General features: G+C 54.7%; 1 protein-coding gene across 2 annotated transcripts; it reads right to left on the bottom strand.

Annotated features, from left to right (window-relative positions):
* Positions 1–1,110: 1,110 nt before the first annotated feature.
* On the bottom strand, positions 1,111–24,315 carry WSCD2 (WSC domain containing 2). 2 transcript variants are annotated; one of them, XM_030233030.2, is made up of 9 exons: positions 24,209–24,315; positions 15,094–16,014; positions 12,317–12,431; positions 10,946–11,130; positions 10,117–10,238; positions 8,814–8,988; positions 7,662–7,826; positions 5,828–6,028; positions 1,111–3,081 (listed from the first exon to the last, which is right to left on the bottom strand). In XM_030233030.2, the coding sequence occupies exons 2-9, from the start codon at positions 15,467–15,469 to the stop codon at positions 2,729–2,731; spliced, it is 1,692 nt and encodes a 563-aa protein (XP_030088890.2). In that variant the 5' UTR covers positions 15,470–16,014; positions 24,209–24,315; the 3' UTR covers positions 1,111–2,728. The 2 variants fall into 2 exon arrangements, with proteins under 2 accessions (XP_030088890.2, XP_030088891.2); XM_030233031.2 differs by lacking the exon at positions 24,209–24,315 and adding an exon at positions 23,425–23,606.
* Between the last annotated feature and the right edge of the window lie 701 nt (positions 24,316–25,016).

Genomic DNA, 25,016 nt, shown 5'->3' on the forward strand with positions numbered 1-25,016 from the left:
AATAGATGATTTTTCCTGCTGGAATCCAGGGAGGAGGGGGGGTCACGGTCCTTCCAGCAGGGCAGGGCGAGCTGTGCCCACCCAGGGATGCTCAGGCTGAGTCAAGAGGAAAAATCCCATCTTTTCAAATCCTCATGGAAAGGCTGAGTGCTGCCTCCCCCAGGCAGCCGGGCGGGCTCTTAAATGTCAAGAGCTTTTCCCAGGAAAATGATGCCAATCCTTTTTCCAGGGGGAATAGGAATTTTGTCCTTACTCGCCAGTTCCACGTGGTTCAAACACAGCCCAGCGTTTAATAAATAAATTTAAAAATCAGAGTACGAAGCTCCGGGAGGGGGAAGCTGCTCCTGCATCAGTGGGATGAGGGGAAGAGGGATCCCAGAATCCAGAGGTGCAGCCAGATGTGCAACACGCCCTGACATGGTCATAACATCTTCCAGCTGCTCCATTTCGGTGCAATTTAAATGTGTTAAAAAAAAAAAAAAAAAAAGAGAGAAGAAGAAGAAGAAACTGTGGTGCAATAAAAGCAGGGAAAATAAAAGAGAAGATGTGAATTGGTGCTGCTGGAGGCTGGAGAGATTCCCAGGGTTTTTTTTTTTTTGTGGGTTTTGTGGAGGTGCAGATGTGGGGTCCCTTCCCCACCCTCCCCTCCCTCCTCCCAAGCTGCAGCCCAGGCTCCGAGCGCCGCACGCCACCCGATGTCATCCCTTAATTGTTTTCTCTCGGCCATTAATTGGCTTTGAGGGGTTAATTACTTCCGAGGGGAGGGAGGGAGAGCTGCCCCTTGGGCGGCCGGGGCCTGTCAGAACGAATCAAGGCCGAGGTGAGGCTTCATCCCTGCTTAAAAAAAAGAAAAAAAAGGGAATTTCACCAACTCCAGATTAGAAATAAGGGATAAATTGCACCCAGCTCTCTCTCTGGTGCTGAGGAAGGTCAGGAATAAATCCTGCAGTGAATCTCCCCCTTCCTAGCATGAATCCCATTAAATCTGTCTGCAAGGACACTCTCAGGGTACTGAAGCTCCCAAAAAGGAGCAGCTTTGGTCCTGTTGTCAAAGCAGAAATGACATTAATGGGATTTAAATACCTGTTAATGGGTTTAAATACAGAAATGGATTAATGGGATTAAAGGGGAGAGAAGCTGTTCTCCCTTGGCTCCCACAACCCTTGTCTGGGATGGTGGGGACTGCTCAGGTGACCCCAAAAACACAAAGGGGGGGGGCAGAGCAGCAACAAAACCTCTCCTTTAATTCTTGGGTTACCCTGAGGGCTTGTTCTGACATGACAACCCCGGGGCTGCCATGGGCAAAGAAGAGTGGGCTCAGCTCCAATCCCACTGCCATGAATCCCAAGAAAACCTCCAGCTGTTTGCCAAGTGAAGAGTTAAAGGGTTAAAAAAGAGTTAAAAAGGGGGCAGCTGCTCCCTCTGAAGGCAATCTCGCCCTCCTTCAAAAAAAACAAGGAGCAGCCCAGCTCTGCTCCACACACACGTTAGAAAAATAGATTTTTATTGAAATTCTCCTTTTTTCTCCAGGGAGTTTTCTTCTCTCTTGGAATAGAGACCAAGCAGGGTCTCTGGATTGAACCTGTGCCTGCATTTCTATCAGGATCAAGAGTTAAAAGCCAACTGGTGAATCTCTAACTCTAGAAAAGGCTGCGTACAATATATGGCTTTTGCACCTACATCCAAGGGGTTTTGCGGGTCGGGAGCTTTGGGGAGCTCGTCTGGGACAAAGCCAGGATGGGGAGGGTGGCGTGGGATGAGGGGACAGCCAGGGACCACATGCAGCTGTGCACAAAGCCAGCCCGGAAATCGGCACATTCCCGGCGGGTGGGATCCTTTGGTTTGGCTTTGGGACACCCCAAAGCTCAGCCCCAGGGTTTGCTCCCCACGGGGGTTGGGTGCAGCTGGGTTGCAGTGTGGACCCTGCTTCTGGTCCCCCAAACTGCTCCTGGCTCCCCAAAATTGCTCCTGAGGGGATGTTCTGGCTCTGAAACGTGGCCTGGATGAGCTCGTGGGTCCCAGCAGCTCCAGGGAAAACTTCCCCCCTCTGGAATTGCATCTACAGGGAAGGGGAGCTTCTACCTGTAGCCACACTGGTGGGGTCATGGGCCCCCCCCAAGGGCTGGAGCAGCAACTTTGCCTGGTGCTGTGGCTGGGGAATTCCAGGGAATTCTCAGGGAGCCATAGGATAGCTCAAGGGGCCACAGCCAGCAGGTTTGGGGGCATTGCACAGCATGGCCTTGCCATCCCATAACCTCAGGCAGGATCCACACGGTGCCACGCCCTTGGTCCTTCCTGTCTTGGAAAGGCTGAAGATTCCATCCAAGGACAAGTGGAATCCTTGCAGGGCTGGGATTTTGGGGACGCCCACCCCAAGGAGCTCAGCTCCGGGTGCATCAGCTCCATGTCCCCAGGAGAGCCTGAGGGGACACAAAACATCCCACTGCACTTCCCAGGAGGGCTGGGACAGCCAGAACAGGAGCAGGGACCCCAGGGTGAGGGAGGAGCAGGGAAGGCACCCGTGTCCCCAAAAAAAAAGCTCAGCGGTGGCTGGGGACCTGTGGGGACCTGTGGGGACCTGGGGACCTGTGGCGGCTCATGCAGGGAGTGACCGACAGCTACAGCAGCACACGCAGGGTTAAAAGAGGAGCCACCCACTGGGTGGAATTAGGCAGAATCCGGGAGGACAGAGCCACCCCTGGGCACCATCCCCCCGCTGTGGTCACCATCATCTGGGGTAATAATCCTCGGGGACCCCCGAGAGGTTGCGGAGCTTCAGGGCGGCGTCGACGGTGCGGATGTAGCCGCTGATGGCCTTCCTCATCTCGGCCGTGTAGGGGTCGTACTCCAGCTTCCTCAGCCCCGAGCGCTTGAAGTTGCCGTCCTTCTGTCCTTCCACGCACAGCAGCCTGTCCTCGCAGGCCGGGACACCCAGCAGGGCCACCATCCTCTGCAGCTGGGCGAACAGGTCGCGCTTGAGGTCCTCGAAGTGCACCACCAGCACCTTCTTGCCGTAGCGCAGCCAGTCCAGGGTGTGGGTGGCCCACCACGGGGCGTAGTTGGCCACGAATTCCGGCCACTCTGAGGGGGGAAATGGAGCAGGGGATGTGTGTTGGGATTTCAACCGGTTGGAGAAAATGTCGGAGGTCAGGACGATCCTCTGGCTGCCCCGGAGGACTTGGGAACCCGGCAGGGGGCTTGGAGACCTTGGCACGGAGTGAAAGTGTCAAGGTCTCCAAGTGCCTTGGATTTTAACCCATGGAAAAAACTAAAAACTACCAACTTTGTGTGAAGATGTACAAACATCTTCACACAAGGGTTTGAGTAGTGAATTTATCATGAGATGAAAAATACAGAATTTTGGGGTTTTGGACACGCTCAAAATTCTCCATCCTGAGTCCCATCTGTCACCAAAACCCCAAATCTGAGATTTTTCACACACTTCTAACAACCCCACACCCGGAACCCCAGTGCTATTAATCCATTTTGGAAGCCCTCTCCACTGCCCTTCACTACTCAAACTCCACAAGGGTTTGAGTAGTGAATTTATCACGGGGTGAAAAATACAGAATTTTGGGGTTTTTAGAATGGGGGTTCAGGAGGCAAGATGGAAGAATCTGGGCGTGTTCTGTTTTTCTCCTTCTTCTTCTTCTTAGCCTCCATCTTCTGCTGTGATGGTGGCACTTTTGGATTGGTTTAGAGATAAACTGTCTAACGTAGGTGATAGGTATTGGGAAATTGTTGTAAATAATGTACTTGTAGTTTTTAGTATAAAAAGATAACGCTGTCCTAAGGTGGTCAGTGTGCCTCAGACCGACCTGCCGGACAGGTCAACAAAGGAATGTTGTGGATAACAGAAAATAAACAACCTTGAAAACCACAGCCAAAGAATCCTGACTCCTTCTTCGATCTCAGGGCTGGGAAAAAGAGACTTTCTAACACCTCGGGGTCATCTTGACCACAGAGACTCCGAGAAGGAAACGACCCAGATTCGTGAAGAAGAAGGTGCAAAAAAGACACCTAACCCACGCCCAAAATTCTCCATCCTGGGTCCCATCTATCACCATGCACTGAAACCCCAAATCTGAGATTTTTCACACACTTCTAACTGACTCCACACCCGGAATCCCAGTGCTATTAATCCATTTTGGAAGCCCTCTCCACGGCCTCGGGTCAAACGCAGTGTTCTCGTGTGGGTCTGTGCCTTTCAGCACAGAAAGTTCAAAATTCTCAGCATCCAGGGGTCCAACAGATGTGAGTGGATGTTCCCTGTGTCCTCTCCCATCCCTGCTGGAGCATCTCAATTAACCTTCTGGCTAATTGATCCTGCCATTCGGATCAGGTGGTGGGAGGGATGATGAGACACCGATAATCAGCCGCCTCTCTCCTGGCAGGGCTGCGTTAAAGCTCCAGGCATCTCCCTCTTCCTCGTGTCCTCCCCACAAAACCCAGGCCTGATTAACAGCTGGACTGGGCTTAATTCCCTGAGGAATCGTTAACCACAGGATGTGTTCCATTAAACAGATCCAGGACAATTCACCTTGTGTAATCACAGCACATAAAACTTTGCTTTGGAGCTGCTCCAGGGATGTTGTAAAATTAACGCCACGGAACCAAACAGGGGTTTGGCCTCTGCAGGGCTGGGAATGGGCTGGGGGAATGGGAAAACACCCCCTCAGCACTGGGGGTGAGGCTGGAGAGAGGGCCTGGGGATTTTTTTTCCAATTTTGCCCCAAAATTAGTTCCTGGGAGAAGAAAATGATTTGAAGAGCTGGGATGCAGGGAAGGCCAGAAATGGGACCCTCATGCTCCGTGTTCAGAGGCCTCTCCAGCTGGGAATGGGGTCACCAACCATGAAATGGAAAATCTCCATCTTTCCCAGTAGTGGTTAATTAACTTGAAAATTAACCCATCAGCTAATTACTCCACACATCCTCTGGAAAGAAATTGGTGATGTATTTGAAGTGCATCCAAACAAGGCTGTGCTGGCATGGTCCCCTCTGGATCTCCCTCCCCTCGGAGACACGAAGCCTGGGACAGGCTGAGGAGGGGGCTGGGATTGGGATGGCTCAGGGGGCTCCCTGGACAAGGATTGGGAAGGCTCAGGAGGCTCCCTGTGGTCCTGGGATACCAATCCTTGCTCTATCCACAGATAGATGGGGAAAAAAAATCAACCAAGAGGCTCCTGTGCCACCAGAGTGGGGACAGTGCCAGCCCAGGGACACCAGCTGAGGAAGTGGGGGACACCACACCCCGCTGGTTTTATGGGATGGGGAGAGCAGGGCTGGGCTGTGCCCAGCACTGTGAGCACATGGAGATAACGAAATCCAGGCACATCCCAGCCACAGCAGCCAAAGCTCCCCTTAAATAAACTCAGAATTAAGGGTAGCAGATGTTCAATCAAGCTAAACATTTTAACTCTTTCCAATGAAGTCAATCCCACAACAGCAATTTGGAAATTGCAGTAATTAAGCAGCCTCTGGCGCGCGCCTGTGCGTGGGAAGGGTGGTGGCTGGGGAGCAGCTGGACACGTGGAAATGACACCTGGATCCCACAGGGATGAGCTGGGGACTGTCACCTCGCCCTGTGGCCACACTGGGGACAGGAGATGCCCATCCTTGCCCGGTCCTGCTGTCCTGTCCCACCCTTTCCCATCTTGTCCCACCCAACACGGGAACCCATGACCAAGAGGTGACACCAAGAAACGTCCCCAAAATGGTGGCACAGCCCAAAATTTCCCCCATGGACACCCATGGGTTGGCTTTCCCAACCAATTCCCAGCTCCAGCAGCCGGGCTGGGGCTCTCCCAGAGGATTCCTTGCCCTACCTTTGCCCTTCCAGTGGGCGTGGGCGGCGAAGCCGATGTGCCCCCCGTACTTGCGGTTGAACTCGGCCATCAGGGCCTTGTAGGGGTTGCGGATGAGGAGGATGGCTGAGTCGAAGGACTCGATCTCCTTCTGCCCACTCTCGTGGGTCTTGATGCAAATGGTCCTCCCACTCCTCCAGTGGTCACGCTCGCCCTTGAATCCTGCCCGGAAAAGAGCTGGGATTAATGGGACTAATGGGGAGATGGGAAAAGGGCTCAGCTTGGGGAAAAGGAGGCTCAGGGGGATGTTCTGGATCTGCAAAGCTCCCTGAGAGGAGGGGACAGCCAGGGGAAACCAGACAGGGTTAAAGGAAATGTCCTCAAGCTGTGCTGGCGAGGTTGAGATGGGATATGAGGGAAAATATCTCCACCCAAAAGGTGATCGGTCCCTGGCACAGCTGCCCAGGGCAGTGATGGAGGTCCCATCCCTGGAGGGGTTTAAAAGCCGTGAGGATGTGGCACTTGGGGACGTGGTGGCCTTGGCAGAGCTGGGGGAACAGTTGGATTCAGTCTCAGAGGGCTTTTCCAACCCAAAGGATCCCACGGTTCCATGAAAGGGAACATCACAGGGATATCAGGTTGCAAAATCCAGCTGGATGATGAAAGCAGCAGGGGCGTGAAGGAGGATTTGCATCCCTTCCCCCAGATGGAAATAATTTATTTTCCCATGTTATGAGTCTCATAAAATTGATGAGTGGGTGGCTCACAGGAACAGGGGCCTCTCGGGGTGACATCTCCCTGGCCACACTCAGCTCTTGTGCCTGTTCTGAGGGGTCAAGGGCGGATTTTATGGCTATAACCTCCCTGAGCACAGCTGAAACTCTCCCAGTAATAAATAAAGAGAGGGAAATCCTTGTGCCTGCGGGGCAGTGGATCAGCCCAAGGTGGGAGTGATGCCATGGGGGGTCCAGAGAGGGGACCCTGCCCTGAGCGTGGAGCTGAGCCAGCATCAATCCCAGCCCCTGGAATGCACCTGGAGTGGGGGATAAGCTGGAAGGAGCTGTATTCCATCAATTAGAGAGGTGTAATTGGCTCTCAGCAGTGGATAAATCTGCTGGTTGCCTGGATACCTCCTGGCCCCTCTGACAGGGAATGAGCACAGCCCACGCTCGTGTGGCTCAGCAAAACCCAGCCAAGGCTTTTCCCACTGCTGCTGCCTTCCCTGGGATGCTGCTGCACCCTGGGGGCTGGGACAGTGCTCCCTCACTGAGCATCTCCCTCTCTGCAAGGCTGGATTTGGCAGGAATTGGGAAGGAATGGGGATTTAGGGAATAGCCTGGGTACAGACCCCAGAGATACAGATCCCAACTCCACCACAGCTGAGGAGGAATGGAGAATTTCCTCTCAAAGCCACAGAAAGTGATGGAATAAAATAGGGGAAGCCTTCAAGGTCTCCAGATAAAGCTGTTGTGAGTGGTTCTAAACTGGGGGAGCTGGGAATGGGGTGAGTTATTAAACCAGAATCCCAAAATGTTTTGGATTGGAGAGGATCTTACAGCTCATCTCATTCCAATCCTCCTGGAAAGGGACACCTCCCACTATCCCAGGTTGCTCCAAGCCCTGTCCAGCCTGGCCTTGGACACTCCCAGGGATGGAGCAGCCACAGCTTCTCTGGGCACCCTGTGCCAGGGCCTCCCCACCCTCCCAGGGAGGAATTCCCTCAACCAGGATACTCCAGCCCAAACCACCCCAGCAGCACCCACAACCAGCCCTGCTCCGCCCTTCCAGCAGCCCCTGGGATGTCACCAGCACTGTCCCCAGCTGGGGTGGCACCCCAGGAGTGCCCTCCCCTCACCTTTGTTGTACAGGGAGCCATCGAAGTAGTAGCTGCCGGTGTAGAAGCCGGTGGCCAACTCGATCAGGTGCCTGGCCCAGGTGTTCCCAGCTCCAGGAAAACTGGCCAGGGCCACCAACTGCTTGGCACGGCTGGGCAGGAACCTCCTGTCCATGCAGCGGTTGTCTGCAGGGAGACACACCAGGAATGTGTCATGGAAACCTGCTTGTCCCACTGGGATGTCTGAGGAAACGTTGCCTCTCCCAGGAAAACGCTGGGGAAGGGGTGAGGAGGTGGCTGGGCAGGGAAAGGTGCCCTGCCTAAGGCTTAGAGGGACATTCCAAAGGGTCCTGGACACCTCAAAGAGTCCTAAACACCTGAAAAGTCCTAAGAGGATTTTTCCCCAGAGTTCTCTGTCATTCCCAGCTCTGTGCTTAGGGAAGAGTGACTAACAGGGATTCCTGTGCCAAGAAACGCTCCTGCTTTTTCGATGAATCAATGAACAGCATTTCCAGCACAGCCCCAAACACCAAAGGATCGTGACAAGACTGACCCAAAACCACCTGAATTTGGGTCCTCACTTGCTCCCTTCAGCCCTTTCCTCTTTCAGGAACAGTTTTCCTTTCTCCCAGTGCTTCCCTGATCTCTCCCTGGCTCACTGATCTCTCAGGAATGTTCTGCCTGATCACAGCCTTTTTTCCACCCCACATTTTTCCCTGCAGCTTGTCTGGGTAGCAGACTCCCATGGGATCACAGAGAGGTGGGAAAGCCCTGGGAAGGAGGAATCCTGCCAGAGGCAGAGTCTGCTGCTCCCTGCAGCTGAGCCAGGCAGCAACCACAGCTCCCCAGGGGAGCGCCGATTTCCCAGGGGAATTAAAACCCGCTCATTTCTAACGGGATCCTCACACTTGGGTTGCTGGCAATGATCAGGATGAGCACTGCAATTAGGAAGAATAGTAGGCAAGTGAGGAATTCTGTGATGTAAGGGTCTGAGGCTCTGAAAATTGTAGGATAGACCACGATACGAACGGTGCGACGGGGAAGAAGGTGAGAGAGTAGAAGTCTGGTTTTAAGCCGATGAAAATTCATTATAAACTTCAAAATTCCCATTCTCAGGAGGAGAATGAAAATTCATTTTTTTGGGTGGGGGGGGAAAGGCCGGGAGAAGCTCACCCTGCACTTGTGTCTGGTAGACCAGCAGGAAGTCGGCGGAGCCGCAGCTCTCGAACTCCTCGGCAGCGCATTTGTGGGCGCAGAGCTGCTCGTCCTCGCGCTCGTGCAGCGGGAACAGCGTGCTGGGGAAGCCGCAGCGGCATGTGGTGCCCGCCAGCGCTGCCAGCGGGAATTCCTGCCGGGATGGGCAGAGGGAACGGCACTGGCATCGCCCCCCCCGGCCGTGGCAGAGCCTTCGCGCCCGGCACTCGCCGTGGCTGGGCAGCGCGGGGTGGTTTTTAACAACATTCCAGACCATTCCAGCATCATTCCAGACCATTCCAGCATCATTCCAGCATCATTCCAATCCCAATATCCTTCCAGACCATTCCAGCATCCTTCCAGACAATTCCAGCATCCTTCCAGCATCATTCCAATCCAAATATCCTTCCAGACCATTTCCAGCATCCTTCCAATCCCAACATCCTTCCAGACCATTCCAGCATCATTCCAGACCATTTCCAGCATCCTTCCAATCCCAACATCCTTCCAGACAATTCCAGCATCATTCTAATTCCAGCATCATTCCAGACCATTCCAGCATCCTTCCAGCATCATTCTGCATTCCAACTATCCTCCCACCATTCAGCCTTAATCCACACCTTCCAACCCAGCATCATCCAGACTTCCAGCATCCTTCCAATCCCAACATCCTTCCAGACCATTTCCAGCATCCTTCCAATCCCAGCATCATTCCAGACCATTCCAGCATCTTCCAATCCCAACATCCTTCCAGACCATTCCAGCACCATCCCAGAACATTCCAGTATAATTCTAGAACATTTCCAGCATCCTTCCAATCCCAACATAATTCTAGAGCATTTCCAGCATCATTCCAAAATATTCCAGCACCCTTCCAATCCCAACATAATTCTAGAGCATTTCCAGCATCATTCCAAAACATTCCAGCATCCTTCCAATCCCAGCATCATTCCAGACCATTTCCAGCACCCACCCTCCACCAGTTCCCACTGCCAACCTTTCCCCTCCCTACTCGGAGGCACCATGTCCCAGCACGAGACCCCTGGACAGAGCAGGACCCCATAAGGCTCCTTTAAATGTCCCTTCCAACCTAAACTCTAATTCTGGGATGCTCCTTCCCAAACTTTCCCAGGGCTGCTGCTGGCTCCACTCCCTCCCGCGGCAGGGACACAAATCCATTTTTTGGATACACAAAAATGATGTTCCTAAATTGGGTTCAGATCTCCCAGTGTGACTCTGATGATGATGATGGAAACAAAGATGAAGGAGTTTATCCCAGTACCTTCTCCGTGCAGAAATCCACACATTTATCCACGGACATGTTGAGCATGAGCTGGCTGGTGGGCAGGGCTATGGAGACGTTTTCAGGCCGGCGGAAGCACCCCCGGAATATCGCGCTTCCATCTGGGACAGAGAGAGAGAGAGAGGCCCCGGTGACACTCCAGAAATGACACTGCTGCCACTCTGTGTGACACGGCATTCCCAACTGCTCCAGTGGCTCCTGGCCCCTCCAGCAGTGCAGCCGCAATCGGAGCAAAACCCCGGCAGCAAAGTCAGGGAGATTTTATTTTCCTGGCTGTTTTTATCAGCTCCGTGGTCCCAGGCATGGAACCAGGGAGGAGAGCAGGACCAGGTTTGGTCAGGCCTGGAATCCCATCCCTGGTCCTTGATACCCTCAGCCCTTGTGCATTCCTGGTTGTTGCCATCCCCTTTCCTGTTCCTTGGATATGAGGGAAGGTGAGCAGGGAATGTGGGTAATTATAGAGCTGCCTAATTGAGAGACGAACGAGGGAGCACCCTCAGCTCTCCCTGGAATTCCCACACATCCTCCATCCTGACACTGATGGTCCTATTTGGCCATGGGGAAAGAAAACTCCACCCAAAGTCACCCAAAATTCCCTGAATTCCAGCAGGAGTCCTTGGGGCTCCTCACTCCACCCAACCCCAGCCAGCAGCATTGACCACAAGGAGATTCCTGATGTTTGCAGGAGCAAAACCACCCCTGCTCTCCACGGAGCCACGACCTGGCTCGGGAATGCCAGGATCACCCCTCCAGCACCAAGACAAGTCCCCCCATTCCAGGGCTGAGCTGGGGTCAGCCTCCCACTTACACCTGCGGGCGGATTCCTGGGCCAGCTCCAGGCGGTAGATGGAGAGCCGGTTGATCCCGCCGCAGGTGTTGCTCCGCTCTCCCTTGCATTCCATGTTGCACTCGGACTCGCTGGCGTTGGACGCCTGGATCTTGTGCCCGCAGTAGCACTCGGCCCCGAATTCCAGCCCCGCGTACAGGTACCCCCTGCCCAGGGGAAACGGGATCTCAGCACATCCCCCCCGGCTCCAGGGGGTTTGGAAGGGAGCATTCCTGCTTATCTGGGATCAGCTGTGCATCCCAGGGATTCGGTTTTGGGTTAATGATCCTTTTAGGGCACTTCAACTGAAAATATCAGATCCTATCCTATCCTTTCCTTTCCATTATTCCATCCCATTCTGCAATTCTTTCCTATCTTATCCTTATTATTTTCTAGTCTGTTCTATCCTATTATTCCACTCCACTCCATTCCATTCAATGCCATCCTACCTCCTATCCTACTCTATTTTCCTATCATATCCTAATCCATTATGTAATGTAATTTAATTCCATTTCTATCCCATCCTATCCATTATTCCATTCATTCTGCTATTCTTTCCTATCCTATCCTTATTCTTTCCTAGTCTGTTCTCTCCTATTACTCCACTCCATTCCATCCTATCCCATCCTACCTTCTATCCTACCCTATTTTCCTATCATATGATGGATCCTATTATATGATGGATCCTAGTCCATCATATAATATCATATAATTTAAATCCATCTCATTCTATCCTGTCCCATCCTATCCCATCCCAAAAGATTGATGGAACCAGTGTACAGGGATTCATGGAAATGGTGGGAAAGGACTGATGGAGCTGGTGTGCAGGGATTGATGGAAAGGGTTGTTGGAGCTGGTGTGCAGGGATTGAGAGGGACATTGTGCAGGGATTGATGGAAAGGGTTGATGGAGCTGGTGTGCAGGAATTGGGAGGGACAGTGTGCAGGAGCTGATGGATTGTGCAGGGATTGATGGAAAAGGTTGATGGAGCTGGTGTGCAGGGATTGATAGAAAAGGTTGATGGAGCTGGTGTGCAGGGATTGATGGAGCTGGTGGGCAGGGATTGATGGAGCTGGTGGGCAGGGGCTGATGGAGTGTACAGGGATTGATGGAAAGGACTGATGGAGCTGGTGTGCAGGGGCTGAGGGAGTGTACAGGGATTGATGGAAAGGACTGATGGAGCTGGTGTGCAGGAGCTGATGGAGTGTACAGGGATTGATGGAAAGGACTGATGGAGCTGGTGTGCAGGAGCTGATGGAGTGTGCAGGGATTGATGGGAAGGACTGATGGAGCTGGTGTGCAGGGATTGAGGGAGTGATCAGGGATTGATGGAAGCTCTGTCCCCGTCCCCACCGCTCGGCACAGTTGTCCTGGCAGCGGAACACCGTCATCTTCTTGTAGTCGAAGAAGGACATCCCGCGCAGGGTCCTCTGCCGGGTGTTGTCCTCGTAGCAGCCGATGTACCGGGCTGGGGACAGAGGGGACAGGGTCACAACCCTCTGATCCCACCCCTCCTGACTTTTCCCTAAATAGGGATGTGCAGCAGCATTCCCTGTTTGTTTGCTATGGAAACTCTGGGTCCCAACCAGGCAGGGACACCTTCCATTATCCCAAGGTGCTCCAAGCCCTGTCCAGCCTGGCCTCGGACACTTCCAGCCACAGCTTCTCTGGGCACCCTGTGCCAGAGCCTGCCCATCCTCACAGGAAGGAATTGCTTTCACTGTGCCACTCCAATTCCAAACCACACTCTGGGATAACCCTTCTCACCTCCTCCCTGCTTTCCACGCCTCTGTGGGGTCCCTGAGCCAGCTCACCCCATCCCATGGTGTTCCTCAAGCACAGATCCCCCATTCCCAGTTATCCCAGCACAGCACAGACCCCACCGGTGCTGGAGCCACCTTCCCAAGCCAGCCTGGAGGCCAAAGAGGAGGGAGATGGAGAGAAATGTGCCAGATAACTCCAACCAGCAAAGCCATAACTCCCAGTTGCTCCACACAGCATTCCCACAGGGATGAGCAGGGTCTGGCAGGTCAGAGGATTCCAATGGGTGTGGGATGGCTCCAGACACTTGCACGGAGCCGGTGACTAATGTGCATTTCCTTCAACCCAGTGCTCCTGACATATGCGTGCTGCCACTTATTGGGAAGCCAGCTGGAATAATTAGGGACAGACAAGGACACCAGAGAAAGGGGAGGGTGGGACTGGCACTTTGTAGGGAGAGCTGGACCTCTCCAGGAGGAATTTTGGAGCCTGTTGGAAACACGGCTGTGAAGAGACACCCACATCCACCCAGTGATTGTCATTAAATTCCCCAAGCATCCAATTTTTCCCAGAGCTGGGAATACAGAGATGGCTCCAGCTCCCTGCCTGGGGTGGCTGGTCCCTCCATCCTCATGGAATTGCTTGGTTGTGTATCACAGGTGGGAATGGCTGGGCTTCTCCAGGAAGGCACCAGAGGTGGATGTGGCTGAGGGTTGGGGTCTGTTCCTGCTTCCCTTGGCTTCACTGCCTAAAAATCCTCCCTGGCTGGAGGCAGGAGATGCCCCTTCCCACGGGGATTTGCATTCCCATGGGGATGAGGCCGTTCCCTGGCAGACAGGGCTGTTCTCCACCCACACCTTCACCTGACACTGCCACCAGAGGGAGGAGGAGGAAGAGGAGGAAGAGGGAGCTGCACATCACTCTCTGAACCAGCGCTGATTTTTGGAGCAGTATTCCCTCTGGAATGATTTCACGTGGCACAGCCTCCGCAGCCACCTCGTTAAGCTGTCCCCACTTAATTACCAACACCATTAAATCCACCTGTTCCTGCCAGATATCCCGGTGCTCCAGAGGAGCAGGGAAGCGAGGGGGAGCTCTGCCAGCCACACCAGGAACACCTGGCATGTGGGATTTCTCAAGCTGCTGAATTTCTCTCCACACCATCCCACTCAGGAGCTGCCAAGATGCTCCAAGGGGAAAATTATATTCCCAGAGCAGCTGGGAGCAGATAAACCCAGGAATCCCAAGCCCAGCATCCCATCCCTGCTGGCAGTGCTGGATGAGGTTAATCTTGGAGCGCTTGGACATATGGCCCAGGGCACGGGCACTGCTTGGGGTCTTTATAGGAACAGGCAGCCTGGGCTCAGGGACCATCTGCTGAGGCTGCACTCAAGTCAGTTTGCATTAATGGGGAGATGTGGCCACCAAAACACCCCAGAGACCCCTCGGAGTAGGGTCACAAAGGGCTCCTTTTAGCAGGACAAAATCCCGTGAGCACCACTTTTCCTCTGGCTTCCATGCCTGGACCATGCATCATTCCTGGAATGAGCACAACCATGTCCTACTGGAGGAGGAGGAGCCCTCCATGCCCTGGGAGCAGCCCCAGTTTGCTGTGAGGTTGGGGGTTCCTACTGGAGCCCAGCCACCCAAATCCCACAGAATGTGCAGCTCTGGCTGCCTCCAGGATAAATAAATGCCATTTAAAAAAAATCAATGGGAATTATTCCATTTTCTCATCCTTGATCATTAATAAAGGACCCACTTGACAAGACCCCAGCCAGGCAGGGATCTCCTGGCTCCAGAGGCCACAGCCCAGCCCTGTCTGCACTCCCATGGGAATCACAGCCAGCCCCTGCCTCAACACAAGGCCCACACAAGCCTGGATTTTGTGCTGATTCAGGCCAACAGAATGAAAACTGAATTTGGCCCCTGCCAGAGCCAAAGGGTGGGAGGAAGATGGGGCACAGCATCCCCCCAGCTGCCACCCCCAAAATCGGCTGGAACAGCAAGGGGGGGGGCTCAGAGCTCAGTGATGCACCAGGGGGAAAGAGTGAAGATGGAAAAATAAAAGCACATTATTGGCACTTGGGGAGGGAGGAGAGGAAGGAGGGAGAAGATCTTTCTGGAAATGTTCTCCAGAGTGGGCTGCTGCTCCCCAGAGCATCCCCGTGGGATGTGGGAAGAAAACCTGGGTGCAGCACGTGTGTGGTTTATAAATCAACAAACAAATAAATACACGTTTCCTTGGGCGGATTGTGGTCCTGGCAGGGACACAGAACCCAAAACTAGCTCAGACACCACTTCCCCACCTCGTGATGTCCCCCTGGAGAGGCAAAAAGCAGGGACCGCCCCCACCTCCCCGTTCTCACCTCTGTCCTCCTCCTTCTCGCGGCCGCTCCTGCTCCGGAGCGCCCGGCTCCGGGGGCCGCCGTTATCCCGGGATTTTCCCCTGTCCGACGGCTCCTTGGAAGTGCTTTTGAACCAGGCCCCGTGTCGTCGGCCCCCAGCCGGCATCGTCGCTGCCGCCTTGAAGCCGCGGCTGAGCTGCATCACCCCCAGGTAGGGCAGCCCCGGCCCCTCGGCGGCCGCGGAGCTGCGCGGGCTCCCCGGCACCGTGGGCTCCCCGGAGAAGCCGGAGTGCAGGAAAACCAAGCTACCGGCGGCCAGGTAGAGAGCCAGCAGAGTGAAGAAACGCACGGGTTTGCGCCGAAAATACCGCTGGAGTTTTAGCAAAAGCTTGGCCATAGCGTCTTCATCCCTTCCCCGGCAGCCGGCGCCGCGGGGAAGCTGCTCTGCGGCTCCAGCGATGCTCCGAGGAGGGGATTATCCCGCCTGGCTTGGAGGTGAATCCCTGCGAGCAAATGGGGTGAGAGCTGCAAGACGAGGCCGTGCAAAGCTGTTGTCCGACCCTAAAAAGTCTTGGAATGCTGGGGAAGGTGGATTTTGAGTCCCCGCGTCGTGGCCGGGGTGTTCCAGCGCTGTCACCTCCAGCCCCGGTTTATTCTCCTGCTGGCAAAGTCCCCCGGCTGTGCCCCGGGGACTGCTCTGATGGAGGGATCATGTTAAGGAAATCGAAGTTTGAAGGTGATTTGAAAGCCGATCAGCTGCCGCAGCTCCTCGCTCCCGGCGGCACCGGCTCCGTCAGGCATCGCTGGATTGGGAACGGCACCGCTGCCCTTTCAGACAAAGAATGGAAGGTGCCTGGACGCGCCTGGAGCCTGGAATGCTGCCTGGGACCCTTTGTGTAAGGAAACCCCTTTCAGCTCACTCCCAGGGCAAGAAATCTCCACCTGCAAGTCAAAGAGAGAGGCACACTCAGGAAAGCGTCCCAGGACATGGGAGGATGGTGGCCCTGTCCCTCCAGGGGGGGAGGAAGGCCACCTGTGGTCTTCATCAGCTTCCAGCCCCAGGGAGGGGCAGATCCACCTCTCCCAGGTGGGTAACTGGGTGCAGTGGGAGCGATGCTGGTGGGATGAGCCCAAATCCCAGAGCCCACACATCTCTGCCTCGTCGTGCAGGAGGTGCTCCAGGATGGCTCTGGGATGTGGAAAATTCCCAGTTTCACCCCCAGGAGGATGAGCTGTGCACACACACTTTGCATGGACACACTGCACCCCGAGATCCAAACAACTCTGCAGCAGCAGGTCCCAAGTGAAATCCATGCATGGGCAGTGGGGTGCTGCCAGTGGATACTCCAGCATCCTACAGGGTCAGGAGCACGACATCCCTGGTGTCCCTCCAGTTCCTCATGGTCCCAGGGACTGGAGATGGCCATGACAACCTCTTCCTCCAGCCAAGAGCATCCCCATTCCCACCCTGCCACCAGGGTGGTGCTGTCCCAGGAACACCAGGACCATCCCTGGTGGCTCTTGGCATGGGAAGAGCAGAGATGGGACAGTCCCCTCCAGCCCCACCAGGCTGGACTTCCCAAGAAATCCAGCTGGATTTCTCTCCTTCCAACCCCCCCAGCTATAGAAGATTTGCTCCAGCCCTTCCTGGGAAAATGCCACGTGGGAAATGCCCCTGCTGACACATCCGAGTGCCCGGGGTGTGCTGCCTGTCATGGTCTCCTCTTATTTTAGGAAAGGAGATGGAAATAAATGGAAAGACAAAGTGCCATTAGTTTAATGGCCTCTATGTTCCTGCCATCTGTCTTCAGTTGATTAAATAAAAAATATTGGTGGAACATATGGCATGAATTATACATCAATATTTTAATTTGGTTTCCCAGAGTGGTTATTCAGATCCCTCCGGCTCTGCCGCGGGAATTTTGTGGAGCTCAGGCCTGGAGAGGCTGGGGCAGAGCAGTGGAGGGGCACAACCCCACACCAGCCCTCCTCAACACAGCCAGAGTAAAGGCTGAGTAACCTCGGAGTAGCAGCGGTTTGGGTTTTGCATGTGCAGGACTGGCACCTCGGCATGGCCCTGCTGGGAGAGCAGCCCCCAGCCCGGTGATCCCGGGGGTGTTTGGCTGCTCTCCTGCACTCCCCAACCAGGATTTTCTGTTTTTTCCTTACCCAGAACAAATCCACCTTCCCGGGTTGGGATGGGAGCTGGATACGAGGTGGTTTGGGGAGCAAAGGGAGCGACCCCAGGGCTGTCCCTGCTCCCCAGTGTCCCCAGTGCCACCCCCTCCTCCTCCCCTCCCCGGCTGGGCTCTGCCAGGCTCTGGCACAGCATATAAAGAAGGGGCTTAAATTACTCTCATTAAGCCATCTGGAGCTCATCCTTCTCCATCATGAACTGCGGAGTCACAGGTCAATTACTGCGCATTTGCATATATTCCATTAATGCTTCTGCTAATTGTCTGGAGCAGATAATGGGCTCGGCTCCGGGCTCCCGGGGGCGGCGGGGAGGGCCGGCACCAGTGCTCCCAGTACGGCCACCAGTGCTCCCAGTATCAGCTGGGGGTATTGGGAGCTGAGGGATGCAGGAACCATCCCAGAGCGCTGTTCCCTGCATCCCACCAGCGCTCCCTGGGTTTTAAGGATGGATCCACCCCGTGCAGCAGCGCTGGGGTGAAGGAGCGGCCACCCCTGGTCCCCACCGCCACCGTCACCCGCCACGGTGTCCCCAGGGGTCCCATCCTGTCCCCGACCCCGCTGTCTGAACCCCGCTGCGCTCGGTGCCAGCCCAGCCCGCGGCGTGGCCGGGGGACAGCGGTGACACACTTTGTCATCCCAGCTAATGAAGCAAACGGGGACAGTCCCCAGCCAGCGCAATGCAGCGGCCTCAGCCTGGCCTTCCGGCGGCTGCTCGGATGGAAAACTGCTGGGGCAGCAGGGAACGGAGGGAATTATCCGCAGGGAATTATCTGACAGCCCTCGCTCGGGTACGACCCGCTGTGATCCGGCCCTGGAGCTGCAGAGTTGGAAAAATCCCCCCGGCTGGCAGTGCCAGGGTTGGGGAATCCCTCCCTGCCCCCCCAGAGCCAAACTCAGCGGTTTCCCAGGATGCGGGTCCAGCCGGGAGTGGGGAATGGTTCCCTGGCTACATCCATCACCACACTCCCACCAGGAGCCAAAATCCTCATCTTAGCCCGGGATACCCTGCTGAGCATCACTCGACAGCCAACCCACCTCCCTGTGTCAGCTGTCCCCAGGGCAAGGAAATCCTCGCTAATTTGCCATCTTTACCCAGGTTTATCCATCCCTCTGCGCCTGGAGAGGTGGGAACAGGTCCGGGAGCGGCGGGAGCGGGATGAATGAAGAGCCCATCAATTATGGATTGGGGGCTTGTCTTCAAATTGCTCTGCAATTATTGAGCCCCAAGGTTCGCTCGCCTTCAGGCACCACCTCCCATCTGAGCAGGGCCAAACACCCTCACGTGGCTCCCCCAGCCCGGGAGAACAATGGGCCCATTAAAACCAGCAAATGAACCACCACCAGAATTCCATTAGGAGGGGAAGGCCGCGGGAATATCCAGTTTCACCCCCTCATTAACATCTCTTATCACAGGGACGGGGAGAGAATGGGGCTGGCAAACAGAGGGGTGGTGACATCAGTGGGGTGACCCCACGGGAGGGCTGTGACGCAGGGACTGACCTCGGTCCCACGCCGCAGGACATGGGGACAGCAGGTTCTGGGCACCCTGGGAGTGCTGGAATGCCTCTGCCCAACCTGGAAATGCAGTGAAGGATCCAGGGGATTTGGGAAAAGAACGCAATCCACGGGGTGCAGGATTTATGGGACACAGGAGCCAGGGCATGGAGGTTCCCTGGACCAGCTGTCACCAAAAGCCACCCACTTGGGTGCAGGCACCACCAGAAATCCCCATGTCCCTCCATCCCAGAGCAGTTCCTGAAGCTCCACGTCTTCCCCAGCACCAAACAGGGACACCAGCACAACCCCCAGTGACACCAGCCCAACCCCAGTGACACCAGCACAAACCCCCAGTGACACCGGGCACCCTGGGCGCTGCCATCCCTCAAACCCTTCAGCCTCCATCCCCAGGAGTGCCCTGCAGTGCAAGCCTGGAATTGCTGCCATGGCAGAGTTTGGACAGCCCAAGATTCCAGGTGGAGTTGCCCATCCTCTTTTCCAGCCCTGTGGAAATGGATTTTCACCCTTTTGCACTCCTTAAGGAAGCAGCAAGTGAGATGCATGGGGCTGAATTTAAACCCCATTATGGCTGGGAATGAAGCTGAGATAAACCAGGATTATTCCATCCCAGCAGGGCAGACCTGGAGCATCCAGAACCTTCCAGTGTCTCTCCCAGGGGCCAGCCCAGCACAGGGAGCTGTCAGTCGCCCTCAAATCAAAACCAAGTTTATTTATTCAGCTTCTCTCTACCTTCATTTTGCTGAGAAATGGATTTGTGCCTCCTCTCCGCTGGGGAAGCCTTAAAAGCAGCTGACTCAGCAGGTTCCAGACTCATCCCAGGAAGCTGCACCGGGATCAGATCCTCATCCTCGAGGGTGAGATACTTCCCAGGCCTGCGCTTCCCTGTGGAGCCACTAAATCCCTTCCACAGGCCAAACCAGCCAGGGATGCAAAGGGAAAACCTCTCCTTAGGGAATTATTGGCTCAATTTGAAGATCCAGGGCAGGATTTGCCCATCTGCTGGTGGAGTTTTATGGAGGATTTCCAAGCGTTTTGTGGGGTTTGCAAATCCTCCTCCTTGCTGGGAGTCCATGGAGGAGTTTGGACTGGAATTAAGGAGCTGCTTTTGCTTATGGATAAAAACTGATTTTGAAATATTTTGGGGATTTATTGGTGGCCTCAGCACTTTCCCAGGGCATGAGGCATCGAGATCCAGAGGGATCCAGATCCAGGAGGATCCGGGATCCATTCGGGGCTGCCCCAGACTAATTGATCAAGGTCTCTAAAAGGCTCCTCTGAAATGAGGTCGTGTTAATTGCACAACCTCCTCTCAGTGCTCCCTGTGCTCTCCAGAGGACAGAGCCCACAGGGCACCAGCCCCGTTTCTGCCAGGGCTGAGCTATAAATAAACCCAGGAACATCAGGATGGATCCTGCCCTGGCTTATCCCAATCACTGGACAGAGCTACACGAGCCCAGGGCCTGCAGCCTGGCCCAGAAAGGCAATTTTGTTTAATCAAGTTATTTAAGGAAGTTTAACCCCATTCTTAATTATGACATTGAGCTGCCTGGCGTGGCAAATTCCCATTGATGTCCCAGAGCTCGACCTAAGGGATGCTGATTCCTGCCCAAGGGATGCTGATTCCTGCCCAAGGGATGCTGATACCCACCCAGGGTGGGACCACCAGGATGGTGGTGGGAATTTGCTGAGAGACTTCCCCAAACCAATCCCAGCTGGGATGAGCAGGCTGCTCCAGCCCCCAGAAGCAAAGATCTGCGTGTGGCCTCCAGGCCAGTTAATTCCCAGGTAATCCCATCTCCAAGGCTCTGCTCCTTTCCCTGGGTATTCTCCTCCACAATGGCCCAAGTGGAGCTGAAAATGGGGAGTTTTTACTTCACTGTTCTGCTCCTCCACCCACAATTCCATCAAAGCCCGTTCCAAGTATTTGGAGGCTGAATTCCCCTCACAAGTGTGAAAAGCAGCTCATAAAGAAAAAATGGTTTAAGTCATGAATCATTTAAAAAGCACCCGGTGCTGCCGAAGGCAGGGAAGGAAATAGGGGAGGAAATTGCCGTGGATTGCAGGGATTGGGGCAAGGAGAGGGTCCAGGGAATTGTGGGATGATGGAAATGAGGTGGCACAGTGGGGATCCAGCTGTGGCACTCGGTGTTCCCCTCCCAACATCGTTAGGGTTTTCATTAATTAATTAATCTGCAGCAACCCCAGGGGTCTGGGTGATCCAGTTCTCTCCAGCAGCGTTATCCCATCTGCCTAGGGTATTTTGGGTGCGGCTGTGGAAGGAGCAGGAAGCTCCCTCCTTTGGGATCAGGGTCATTAAATTTGGGGTGGGATCTCCCACCACATCCCTGCCAGTTTCCAGCATCCCTCCCTGAGCATTCCTGCTGCCGGCATCAGCCCCATCCCTGCGTCCAAGGCTGAGAAACCTCATTTTCCCCGTTAATTCCCTATTTTTTGGGTGACACAGGGTGGTATTTGGGAGAGGCCACCCCGGATTGTGGGGTCTCAGTGACACCGAGGGATGCTCCCAGACTCCCTCTCCCGTTCCTTCCCACCCTGCCGACACTCAAGCCCTTGGAAAAGGTGATGTAATTCCTTCGGAGGACGCTGAGTGTCTGTGACAGGGTTTAACCTGAGCAGTTTTAATGTCTCACGTTCGGGGGGTTTCATGCCCAGCCTGCAAAATCCAGTCAGGGATTTCAATCAGACTTGGGGAGCCGGGATGTGCATCCCAGGGAATGCGCTCCCACACGGAGCCGGGAGGAGAGGAGGAGGAGGAGGAGGAGGGGGGCGGGAGGAAGGCCGGGGCTGTTCCCTAGGGAAGCACAGCTGGATCGCAGCCAGCTGCTGGCTCAGCAAAGCTCCCCCCAGACGGAGCTGCCTGAATCCCGGAGGAGAAGGAGGTTTAGGACACACGGGATGGACTTTTCCAGAGGCAGTGCCGGGGCTGGCAGCCACCCCCGGGGGATGCACGGCCCTCCCTGCGCTCCTCATCCTCCCCAAATCCTCTGCCCATTCCATCCACGGACACCTGCTCGTCCCTGTGGCTGTGGAGAAGCATTCCCGAGCTGACAGCTCCTTATTCCAGGGAAAGCCAGGACGCCGCTGTTTTGCTCCTTGTGTTTAACAAGGAGGAACAAACCCCGCAGCAGCCGCAGGGTTTGATCCCGAGGTTTGGAGCACCAGAGCCCAGCCCTGGCTCCAGGATTCACGGGAGGGGATGAGGAACACCAAAAGGAGACTGTCCCAAGGGAAATCTGGTTGCACCCACCTGGACCTGCCTAAATCCCATCCCCGTGGGATCCATGGGGACCATCAGGGGGGATTTGGGAAGTGTGACCCCTCATGGGTGTGACTGAAAGCTCTTCCCATGGGAGCACCCAGCACATCCAGCCCAGGATGGAGCCCCCAAGGGCTCCCCAGGTAGGGAAGAGCAGAATCCAATCTCCCCATAAATCCCACGCTCAGGTCTGCTCCATGGAGATTTGCCTCAACCCTCGTTAATCTGGGATTACAGCAGCACTGGGGCAATTAACTAACGAGCTTTTCCAGCAGCAGACAATGCCTTGCACAGCCCACAGACATTAATGGAGTGAGAAGGAGGATTTCGTGCAACACTTCCCTCAAAACCTCCTTCCCCAGGAGAGCTGGTTCCTTTCTTTCCCCCCATCCAGGCAGGGATCTGCCATTCCCATGGATGCTGCAGGCTCATCCCTCAGCACGGGCACATCCTCCTGTCCCACGCTCCTTCCCCAGCCCCAGGAGGAGCTCCTGGCTCCAGAGAGAGCCAGCACTTTGGGAAGGACAAATTCCCCTCCCAGAGCTGCCTGCTCTGCCCAGTGAGTCCCTGCAGGTCCAAGGGGGCTGGGAGAAGAAGATTTTCCCAGGATCTGGACTGAGCTGGGGATGGTGCTGAACACTCCTGGATCCTGCCTCAGCCATGGGAATTGTGACTCTGGATGGGAGCCTGGAGCTGCTGAGGCTTGGCCCGGTTTTCCATGGGGAAAAGGTCCCCCAGGAAGAATGAAGCTTTTATCTGGGAGGGAAAATCCATACCCAAGTCCCCCTGGGGAGCCAGGGCTCCATGGAGGGGTTCCCATCTGCCAGGATCCAAAACATCAAGGACTCTAAAAGCAGGGACATTCACATGGGTGAGCCCCACTGGACCCAGGCACCTGCAGCCCTGATGCTGCAGCTGGACTTGGGTCCTTGAGCACCAGGATTTGGGAAAGGCATCCCAAAAACCAGAGCAAAACCCCCTGGGGAATTCTCCCTGGGCCTAATAACTGCTAAGAATACGTGGAATATTATAATATAATGTACATAAAAACCATGGTAGGGGCTAATAATATAGATAATAGAATAATGAATATAAAACCATAGTGTGTGCTAATAGTATATAAAATAGATGTAATATAATCTATATAAAAGCACAATAATTGCTAACAATATCTATAATATAATAATAAATATTAAAAACCTAACAAATGCTAGCAAGCCTGTCTTGGAGGAACCCCTGGAGCTCAACAGCTTTGGATATTCCAAGGGAGAGCTCTTTGCCAAGCCCAGGGAAGGGACAGCCCCTTATGAAGGATAACTCCCAGATAAATTCCCAGAGGAAGGAAGGATAACAGCACTCACCAGATGAGAAGGTGCAGTGGGCCAGGGCCAGGCTGGGTGGGGGCAACCCGGGGCTGTAATTCCCAGGGCCAGGCTGGGATTCCCAGCTCTGGATTGCCAGGAAAGTTTCTTTAATCCTGCCTTGACGGAGGCCGGGGTTTATAGGGCTCAGCTCAAGGTTACCTTCACGCCGTTCTGCAACTGCCTCGGCTCTCCCTGCTCATCTTTATGTTAAATTATTCCCCGAAGTTGCCAGCATGGATGTGGGAAGAGGAAAATAAACAGGGGAGAGGCTTCTGGCAGGATTACGTTCCCTTATGTTCCTTGTTTCCCCGGCGGAGATGTTCCTGCACAAAGTCTGGGAAGGAGGATGAGGATGGGGAGAGCTCTCTCCTGCCTCAGCCAAGCAAAACCCTTCCCAAACCAGCAGAAAACAGCGAAAAAATCCCTGCCGGGATGAGGCGGGAATCATCAACTCCCGCAAAGCCGCGGGGGGGACCCGGTGCCCCCCAGGTTCCCGCACCCGCAGCCGTCGCTTCCCAGCCGCAATTCCCGGCGGGCCGGGGTCCTGCCGCCCCCCGCTCGGGGAGCTCCGTGGTCCTTTTTAAAATTGTATTTTGCGCAGGGGGGCTGGGGAGGGGGGGGGTGGTGTTGTTTGTTTTCTTCTCTTATTTTTTTGGTTGTTGATTTGGTCTTTCTTTATTTTTTTTCCCCTTTAGCCCCGGTTTCAGCGCTCTCCCCGCACCGGCAGCTCCTCTTCCCCCTCCCCCGAGCCCTTCTTCCTCCCCCGCCGCCTCCTCCTCACCGTTCCCGGGCCCTGCTCCCGCTCCAGCCGCTCCATCCCTGGCTCCATCCATCCCTCGGTGCCTCCATCCGGGAGCGGCGGGGCCGGGGGGGCTCCGGGCGCTGCCCGCGGCCCGGCCCCGCTGCCGGGGCGGCTCTGACGGTGCCGGTACCGCCCGGGAGAGGTTCCGGTGATGCCGGTGCTGGCCGAGGAGAGCCCAGCCCGGCCCGGCTGCCGCTCGGCTCTGCCCGCAGCCGCTGCCGGGCGCCGCTTCTTAACGTCTCCATCCAGCGGCTCCGCTCCCTCCGCCGGCTGCCGGCCTTAACCCCTTCCCTCCCGCCGCCCCGATGGGATATTATTATTTTTTTAAATTTATTTCTTGTTTTCCCTGTTTTTTAGGCATGCGGCAGTGCCGGGAAGCGGCTCTCGGGTGGCCCCGGCCGCGCTGCTGCGCCCGAAGCGAGGGATGCTGAGGATCTGGATCCCCCCGGGAATCTGGTTCCATCCTCCGGGCACTCGGGACCGGCCCGAGGATTATTGAATGGAGCCAGCGAGGATTAAACCTACATTTAAAAAGTAAATAAATAAATAAAAATATAGACAAACGCGTACATTCCATATATGGTTACATATAGAAATGTAAACACATATAAATTATCCAAATAAGTATATATTTATTATTAATATATAAATACAAAATAATATATATAAATAATATAAAATATGTCTATTCTAAATAAATATATCATAGCTAAATATATCAAAATAAATAGATATATAAATATATCATTGGATCTATCTGTGGGTATATTTATTTGCATATGTGGAT

This window comes from Serinus canaria, chromosome 15 (assembly GCF_022539315.1).
Source record: "Serinus canaria isolate serCan28SL12 chromosome 15, serCan2020, whole genome shotgun sequence".
Classification (NCBI taxonomy): domain Eukaryota; kingdom Metazoa; phylum Chordata; class Aves; order Passeriformes; family Fringillidae; genus Serinus; species Serinus canaria.